The 10,457-nt window shown below is 31.7% G+C and overlaps 1 protein-coding gene across 1 annotated transcript; it reads right to left on the minus strand.

Annotated features, from left to right (window-relative positions):
• Window positions 1–4,621: 4,621 nt before the first annotated feature.
• LOC129319689 (plant intracellular Ras-group-related LRR protein 6-like) lies at window positions 4,622–7,771 on the minus strand. Its single transcript, XM_054964778.1, is given in 3 exon segments — window positions 4,622–5,134; window positions 5,137–5,684; window positions 7,593–7,771. Coding segments are annotated over 3 exon segments (843 nt in total). The 3' UTR covers window positions 4,622–5,018.
• Window positions 7,772–10,457: the final 2,686 nt, after the last annotated feature.

Consider the following 10,457-nt stretch of genomic DNA (forward strand, 5'->3'; position numbering starts at 1 on the left):
CAAGATGTTTGGAGATAAAAGAAGAGTTAGTGATATGAGCGTACTAAGATTTGGCGACGCATTTGAATCGAAGCAAGGATTTTACAGGCAGCCTCACCATAATCTTCGTCATGAGATCTTCAGGAAGATTGGTGCTAAGCATTTTGTTTCAAAGTAAATTAATTATCTATGATTGTCTCTTTCTCTCCTGTGGGTGCGTTGTTGCTCTAGGTTTTAACGAGAGATTGAAGGTGTGTTGTGTGGTTCAAAGGCTGATTCTCAGGCCTGCGAGAGAAAATAGAGACGTACCATGATTCTAGATCTCCCATCCCCTCCTTTCAAAATTTAGACACTTCACATTCAAATTAGACTGCTAAAATTTAAATTTAATCTAAATAGTTTTAAAATGCCGTACAAGAAAAAATAAAAAAATATTTTATACAAAATCAATATGAATCATCCATAATCAATTAATTAATCTTATGATTAGAAAAGAATGAACAGAGAAAGGAAATGGTAAGATGCGAAATTCTTGTACTAAAGAGCAACCTTATTATGTGCTCGACGATATAAAATTTGTTCTTCATATGTAAGAAGCGTTTGAGGTTTCATGGTCACTGTATTGGGATTTTCTGTCTCAGCGCGGGATCGATCAAGGAGATAATCGGAAACTTTTACGTAGTGAAGAGGGGCCACTTATTCCTTGCAACCCAAGAACAAAGAGAGGATAAGGTTATCCCGGAATCTCCAAGTCAACCCAAAGGCATGATTTTAGGCAAGTTTGGATTAGAGTTTGATCACATTACAAGGAGTACAAGGTTGTTCGAGTTTCAAGATGGCCTTTGGAAGAAGGAGTAGAACGTGAGTTGAAATATATATTATCTTAGTACTAATTGTTGAAGATACTAGATATTGTTGTGCCAGGTTTTGGGATGGTATTATACAGATTACGAGTTTTATTTGAATGAGTTTTTATCATTGTTTAGTTTACTTAATGGAATATGAGAAGAACGACCTTATCTTCAGCTTTGAGGTGTTCAGGACAATCAAATTGCCTCGTACCACAGCATCAGCTGGTTTTCATGTTGTTGAGAATGTTTCTGTAATTGACGAGGCTCTTGCTTGCATTGTTACACCTTACGGAGGTCGAAATCTGAGATTTGGGTGATGAATGAGTACGGTGTTGGGAGTAGCTGGACTAAGAAGTTTGAGATCGTCATACACATGCAAGACTCGACCAAAGTAGGGTTTTGGGGAGATAATGAGATTCTTCTCAAAGAAGATATTGGTCGATTGATTTCTTATGATCATCAAAATGGAAAGATGGTACATAGGTTTTCAAAACCCCGTTCTAGAAGTGACTTGTAGTGACTTGTTTTTTTACTGTGGTGGAAATTAAGTTTGGTTCCTTTGGTAAGGAGGAGTAAAATATAGTGACCTCCCTTCCATTTTATTAAAATTATAGTTATTAAAATTATAGAGACCTTTCCTCTATTTTCAAAACTAGAACCCCCCCCCCCAAAACTAGCACTTTAGTATAATATTTAACACACCATTAGGAATGTTCTTTCTAAAATACATAATCTTTTATTCGTAAATATGTCAAAAATTTTAAAATTATTTTTCCCTTATAATCTAATTGTCTATTCTCTCCCAATTTAGGAAAATTTAAATAATTAAGTATGTCAATTTTAAATAAATAATTTAAAAATTTTGTGTTAAAGTTAATGAAATTTAAAGAGAAATAAAGATAAATTATATTGAGTAATTTATTTTATTAAATTCTTATTCCTAATTTTTATTGTGGTTTGACATTATTTGAGCCAAATTATATATTTAATTTTAAAAAAAATACTAAATAAATACATTTACATAATTAAAATTTTTTATATATAAATAAAAAGAAAAAATATATATACATTAATTTTTTGGATATTTGAATGATTTCTAGACAATATTTATGTTTAAAGAAGTATATTTTGGTCCAATACATGTAACTTTATGGTGAACTAAAATCTTAAAAATAAAGAGTATGTTTGTATTTTGTACTATTTATATTAGAAGAGGTTTATATATATTTAAAAAATAGACATGAGGAATCTGTAATTAAGATAAAAATATAGGGAGAGATCTAAATATCTTACTCTTTTTTTTATTGTACATAGGTATTTTCGTGTTTAAGATATAATGGCCCACCAAATTAGGCACATCTTTCAATGGAAACTTGATTTGATTCCTATTCTATTAGACTCAATCATAATCGATGGAAACATTGAATATTTTATTTTACTTTTATGCTCTCCCTATTTTTTTTTTGTGAGTTTTTTATTGATTCATTGAATGCATTCATTTTGCCGTTGCCGAAACAGAATTTTTTTAAAGAAAATCTTATTTGTTTATACCTTAAGCTTATTTTAAATCCAACTTGTCGTCAACTAAGAAAGGAACAAACTATGCTTATCTTTAAAGGAAAAAAAATAGAAAAAAAAGCTAGAAGAAGAAAATTTAGAGAAATTCTAGTGCAAAGTTACATGATTTAGCAAGGGAGTTGGCCTCTAAAAAATAGGTTTTTCGAGTAATACAACAATTTAAAAAAATGTTATAAGGGGAAAAATTGACCAGAAAGTCCAAGCTTGGAACGGACAGACACTTAAGCTCATCAAAGTTTGAATACATTGATGTGTGGGATGTATATATATCTATATATATATATATATAGAGAAAAAAATTTTAGATAAGTCTTACACATATATATTCAATTAAATCAAGACATGTAAATTTTAATATTTTGATAATATTAATAATAAAAAAATTATAAAATAAATTATATATGAAAAATTCACATGCTTTGATTTACATAATTGAAAACAAACATGCAATTATCTTTATTTTAGATGTTTAAAATTATTTTATTAGATTATTTAAATCCATTAAATTATTTAGAATTTAATTATATTTTTATTAGTATCTTTCTTAGAATTTATTTATTTTAATAAATAGGATATATAGATATAAATCTAGATTATACTTGTTATTCTTTATGATTATATTAAATTTTGATTTTTTATTATCTAGTATTCTATAACAAACGTTGTATTCAACTTTGAATATTGAATAGCGTTTTGCTCAGGCATCATTCCCTCCTTTTCCTCTCTTTCCTCTTCCTTCTATCACATACATAACCGAACCAACATAATTGTTACTTAGGAAGGAACTTTAGTTTTTTATTCTTTGACATTACTTTAATTTCCCTAAATTATTGATTATCTTTTAAAAGTAATTACATATCTTCCTTTTTATCATGACTAATTTTTAAGGAGGGATAATACTATGTGATTAAGAGTTCTTTTCTATATATAAAAAAGAATTCCTTGAAAAAAAGTGTTGTATACGGGGAAAATGACAAAAGGATATTCATTTTTTCCTGCGAAAATTAATAGATTGTAAATACATATAATATAACCATTAATAACTCATAGAGAGAATCATATCCAAAGACCACTCAAATAAATTATTCATAGATAAGAACTAATAACAAGTCTCATTAGAAAAAAAACCAATTACATTTCTATTTTAATAACAATTAATTTTATATTGGTCTTTGCTTGTGAATAACTTGCTTGAGTGGTCTTTCGCTGTTCTCCCAAACCCATATCTTTTTGTCATGGAAAACCAGATCTTTCTTAATATATATATATATATATATATATCTTTTTGCCACATATTAAATCCCAACATCATGCTGACTGCTGAGCAATTTCAGTGCTCATTGGAGTTTTCGGATCCAAAACTTGAGCCTGACTTTAGATGTGGTGTCTGTCGTCCATTCCTCCTAATCTTGTGTTTTCGTAAAGGGCAAAGAAAATGCTGAGTCCAATCTTCCTGAAGATCTCATGAGTGAGATTATGACGTGGCTGCCAGTAGAATCCTTGCTTCGATTCAAATGTGAATCCAATCCTGGCACGCCCAAATCACTGACTCTAGTTTTATTTCCCAACATCTTCAACGTTCCAGTTCTATCACCAAGACTCGCCACCTCAAGCTTGTCTTCCATGTCCACCGCCTCACAAAGATACCCTACATATGATCCCTCATCTCCAAAGAGCAACCTTGTTATTTTTATGTGCTCGGCGACCTAGAACCTCTCCTTCATAAGAGCATATGAGGTTAATTTATGGTCACTGTAATGGGATCGATCAAGGAGACAATCAGAAACTTTTACTTAGTGACGAGGGCCACTTGTTCCTTTGGAACCCAAGAACAAGAAAGGATAAGATTATTCCGGAATCTCCAAGTCAACCCAGAGGCTGGGTTTCAGGCATTTTCGGATTCGGGCGTCAAGGTTGCCTTCTGAAGGAGTACAACAACTTGCGTGTATAGTTGAAGTATATAATCTTAGTACCAATTGTTGGAGAACAATGATAGATGTTAAATAGATAATAAGGTTTCATCAATCTATTGGTGGCGAAATCTGACTTAGATTGACTTTGTTAGTAATGTGTGAAACCACAGCTCGGAAATGTTGGGAGAGAAAAATTTGCAAGAGCACATGGAAGAACAAATTTCTACTTACCTTATGTTAGTTATTAAGCTTAGCTTCATTCAAGTGAAACATCCCACGTTCTACTCAAATCACTCACACTTGAATATCCAAATAATTCAACTTCACCTTCATTACATACATGTCGATAGGCCACATATATCAATCCATGAAAAAAAATACAGGACCATATATACATATAAATATGCACACGTTCCTAGCTATATATTGTTGACGCAATCCTACGTAAACTAGAATGAAAATGACACCAAGAAAAAAGCACGAACTAGAGAGGCCTATATAGTTTTACAGAGCCATATATCATCACCTACCCTCACTTTACAAGTCGATCATATTATATATCCATGCATATACGTCACTTCTATGACATATTCAACCAGTAAAATTTAACTCTACTAAGTCTAACGTGAAACCGGACCTAGCTACTAAATTAACCTGCAACGAAAAGTCTACTGTAAAATCTACACAAGCTTGTGAATTACACAGAACGACGAGGCGAAAAGAGTCGCTTTGGAGAGAACATGGCCATTAACCTCGGTGATCCAAGACCTTCCACGGCACGATACTGAGGTCCAAGAGCAAAATCATCTTTTGTCCGTTCCTTGTGCATCGTCCGTTTATGGTTCCACATCTAACTAACTTACCTACCCAAGACCTCTTCTTGGGACTCTCATGCACTGAGTTCAACTTGTGACACATGTATTCCTTCACTTTATCCACTCCTTGCTCCACCACCTCCTTCGGCGGCGACGTCAGGGGGTTCCCTTCGACGCTTAGCTTCTCTAACTTATTGAGGCAGCCGACGGACTCCGGCAAGGACTTGATTCTATTGTAGCTGACGTCCAGTTCTACAAGGGACAAGAGGAGCCCTACTGAGTAAGGTAGGGTTTCTAGGTATTGGAAGTTTTGGCTGACGTTTAGGGTTTTGAGGTTGATGAGATTCTCGAGGTCGTCTGGCAGTGACCGGAGGCAGTTCAGGCGGACGTCAAGGACACGGAGTTCGGTGAGGTGGGAGGTGGAGTGAGGAAGAAAGACAAGCTTGTTGGAGTTCACTGATAGCTTCTTGAGGCCGACGAGCTCAAACCCTATGGTTTCTGGAAGCTTGGTTAGCTTGTTGAAGTTGGCATTTAGTTCTTCTAAAGCTCTGGTGAAGATAAATCAAAACATAAATTAGTTAGAATAGTTTTATTTTTTATTCGTTGATGTAACAACTAGGAAAATATATGAATTAACTGAAGATAAAATATATACTATATAATATTGTTGCTTTCATTTAGCACTCTGTAGATAGCTTCCCCATTAAGTAAAGGGAAGCGTATTAATTTATTATGTCGTTCCGCAAACAGATTTACTTCAATTCGCTAGAGATTGAATTTTCTGCTAATGGTAGAAGACTTGCATATATTTTTCCTGATTTTTTGTTTTATTTTATCTTTTAATATTTTCATCTCAAGCTTCAAGCTATATAGTAAGGATTTTTTTAAAAGATATTTTTCTTCTATTTCATTTTGTTTTTCAACAATGTCTTCCCACCCTCCAATTTATCGCCGAAATTTCTAACATAGCTTTCGATTTCGAAAGATTCTAAATCTTTCCCAGCATCATCTCAGCAGAGCTGAAAAAATATTTTATATGTATTTTTGGTATATTAAAATTAAGAAGGCACAATAAATAATAATTCAACGAGAAGCACAAAAAATATAGGATAAAATTAAATGTGACTTGTGAGGCATACTTTTCGGTCAAAATAATTTATGGGTATATTCATTGTTACGCTAGACTACTAATATTTTTATGTATGGCCCAGGGCAATAATTAATTAAGATTATTATCCCCAAGTACATCATTCTGGTACATGAGACAACATGCATGCTTTAGCCTAGTACTTATAAAGAGCTATCAATTAACAAATAAACTATTTAAAAGCTAACAAATATATTGATATAGTTGCACATTAAATATTTTAAGATAATTTAAATTTATTATTTTTAATTGATCAATTGCTTACATGATGTAAAATCTTCTTAAAATCTGACATGAACTAATTCTTGTAAATTTTGCAGAATTTTTTTTCCACGTGATGTATTAAAAAATTAAAATATTTATCAATTAATTAACCACTTATTACGCTCTCAAATCTCGTGATGACACGTTGATATATATATATACTCAGATTTGATGGATTTCGTATGCCTAGTTGCTCTAGGGTCTAAGGGAAAACAAAGGCCAGCCACACATATAAGTAGGTGTATATCTTAGTCAAATGAATAATTATTACTATCAATGTAATGTTGGACAAACATAAGCATGTTCAAGTGTTTCATACTGTTTCCCCACTTTGGGTCATATTGCACGACAATGTAAGCCCATCTTTTGACAGTATCAAGAAAATCCAGCCTTGATTTATTTAAAAAGTGACCACTCACGGTATTGCGTTTTCTTCTAGAATAAATACAACACCATTTTTAATTTTTTTAGTAATACTATTGTTTTCGTCCAGGTATATTGATTATTAAATATAATTTAAATAAATTTATTACCTTTAATTACAGGATCACCTAAACCCTACACTAAAGTATTTTACCTGAAGTATTTTACCTCAATCAAAACATTTTAAGTGCAATTTACTCAGAGCATAACCTTACATTTAGTCAACTCCACCCAGACCTTTAATTTTTTTAAATTTTTTTATTTTGATTCTTTAATTTATAAAATGTCTTTTTTCAGTTTTCTAATCTTAATACTGTTAATTAAAAAAAACTGACATCAAACTTTTAATTGTTAACAAAATATTATTAAAATTGACAAATTAATTTTTTATATATATCAATAATTGATACACAAAATCATCATTTGAGACTGATGATGCTAAGGTCGAATAATTGAAAAAAAAAACTTTATAAAATTAAATAATCAAACTGAATTTTTTATAAAGTTAAAAAAAATAAATTAAGATGCACTTTGGTCTAAAAAATTCAAGTATAATTAGTTTTAAAAACATTTATAACGGAATATTATATGATTTATCAAAAGAGAAGAAACATATATATACCTGCAATTCTCAATGGTCTTGGGTAAGGATTCAAGGAGGTTGCTGGAGACATCCAAGATTTTGAGCTTTGAGAGGCAGCCGATGGAGTTTGGAAGCGACGTGAGTTGATTAGAGTGAACGTCCAACACCACCACGTTCAGCAATCTCGCCGTTAACGACTCCGGTATGCTCTGTCTCATTATTTATTCTGATTAGTTATCATACCAACTTAACACTAATCATTATTTTTAACACAGACATGCATTTATCTGTCAGAGAGAGGGAGGGGGGGCTTATTTGCTTCTTCAAGTTCATGAAAGGTCATGTATTTATTTCTTATGTATTAATGTATTTGTATGCACATGTATGATTTTCCAGCTATATAACTAGATGTGAGATTCTTTGTCTTACTATATACACATAAGTTGTATTGTTGAGATTCTTAGGCACATTAATTTCTATATTAAGTAAAACTTATTCTTATCATACGTAACGTCTATGGTGATGTTATTATATTATTATTAATTAATTAATGACTAATGATAGCATCATATAAGTATTAATTACCAACGATCTTGCAATATAAAAATTAACGTTACTTAGAAACAGATTAAAAATATGAAAAAATCATTAATTTTTGCAACTATGACACAAAAGTCAGCAATATGTGATGCATGCAAAATGGTATATTTCAAAGACTGAATTATAATAATGTGAAGGAAAATAAAAAGTCCAAAGTAGTGATGGGTATCAAGATTTATTTTTCTTTCCCTGGGAGTCTTTATAAAGATGTTATCTGATAAGAACCGATCAGTTTTCAACATCTTCCACCAAAAGTGTGTCCTTTTTCTTTTCTCGGTTACTCATGATGTCATTGTTACATTAAAAAAATTAAGAATATAAGATAATTAAGTGCGTGCCGATAGTGTAATAGGTGCGTGTATATAATATATAAAAGATTTTATGTGTTGCATGCATATGTAATTTACCATATACGTACACACACTTGTAGATAATACAAAGCAACTTCTGATGGTAAGAACCTCTCGCAGATATATTAGTGAGGATAAGTGTAGCTTTGTCACTTCTTTTTTTTGCTTAAGAAAACTTCAATGAGTTTTCTATATGCCTACATGATGAAGACTTGGTAGGTTATGAGATAACAAGTCCCTGGGTAGTGGGATGTTCAATAGTTAGCTTTTGAAATGAGGTTCGCACATATATATCTCTTATGAATATTTGGCAACAACCTCCATGATATAAAACATACAATTTATAACAAATTGTGTTGTTCATGACACATGGTTTGTTATTAATTTTCCCAATGGATTCAAACTAATGGCAAAAAATAAAACTTATATAGAAGAACTTGTTTGGCTCATACTTATGGGATGAAATATAATAGTTATTTTTCAGGATATACATATAATATTGCTGGGGGTAGAGAAAACCATCGATGAATGAAAAAAAGATAATCACTCAATTAAATTTTATATATAATTCAAAATATCACCGAATTAAACTGATGGTCTTCTAGTCTTTTATAATTTTTCAACAATAGAACAAAGTACTCTTATGAAAAGTAATTCTAGCTAAATAATAATTAATAATCACTGGTCCTTCTTCGCATGATTATTTAAAGGTATGGAAGAAGATAGCTCGAGCCTTCCCTTCCTGAATATCAAACTAATTAATTAGCAAACCAGATCCAGAAGCAACGCTTCAAGAAACCCAGAACTAATAATTATAATATATACACAACACAGAAGATCGAAATGGCGGGATATAATATGAAACTAATATATATATATATATATATATATTAATATGATTAATTGAAAGAAATAGCTGCAGGTACCTGGAGATTGTTGTTGAGAGGTTCAAGTTGGTGATGGTAGCGAGATTAAGTGAAGGATTAGGAAGAGAATCTAAGGACAAGCCACTGAGATCAACAATCTCAAGCTTTTCTTCTTGATGCAGCGTCGTCGTCGTCGACCCTCTCTTTGAGTCATGGTTACTTGTCTTTTTCTTCCTCTTCTTATTTATCAGATCCATCCCCACTACCATTAATGGCTGATCATGAAGATGATTATTAAGAAGACCATCCACTCCTTGCTTTTCAAACATCATCTTTCTCTGATTCACATATATATATATATATATATAACACAGAGAGAGAGAGAGAGAGAGAGTACTGTAATGCTATATGCTTTGATCTCTCTTGACAGAGATTTGACTGTGATGATTGTACCAGAGAATACAGAGAGAAAGGTCTAGAAAGAGAGAGAGATTTTTAGTTGTAAGAGAAGGATTTGAAGGTTGAAGTAAGAGAGAGAGGGCTTGTGTTTTTTATAACAAGGAAAGGAGGGGGAGGGGAGAGGACGTACGGAAGAGGGGGAGAGACAGAGGAAGGTACAACGTGCGGTTTTGTTTCATACAAAAGTACAACCACCGTATATTCTGGTGGGCGTGCTGCTCCGTTTGGCTCGCGAAGTCAACCCTCCATTTCCTTTGAAAATTAATTAATTAACTAAAATTAAATTAAATTTTGCTATTTTTAATTCTTATGATGGCTGGTGGCGCCGTGGCGGCATCTTTAACTTTGACCAGGGTATTTTATAAACCCCACCTTAAAAAATATCTTTTCGTGAATTCACCTACCATAATCAAGATTTTAATTAAATATCTAAAATATCTTTGTTTTGAAGTATACTCAGTCCCATATTATGAGATACTTTAAAACAAAATTATGCATGTTACTTAAATTTAATAATGATACTTTGCAATCTTATTTTATCAAAATAAAATTATAAACTTTCAAAAATACTTATAAATATACTAATTATTATGGTACAATATCATTTTAATTTTCTTTTCACTTAAAGG

Source organism: Prosopis cineraria, unplaced genomic scaffold (genome assembly GCF_029017545.1).
Source record: "Prosopis cineraria cultivar Desert tree isolate PC_DT_omini unplaced genomic scaffold, ASM2901754v1 PC9, whole genome shotgun sequence".
Classification (NCBI taxonomy): domain Eukaryota; kingdom Viridiplantae; phylum Streptophyta; class Magnoliopsida; order Fabales; family Fabaceae; genus Prosopis; species Prosopis cineraria.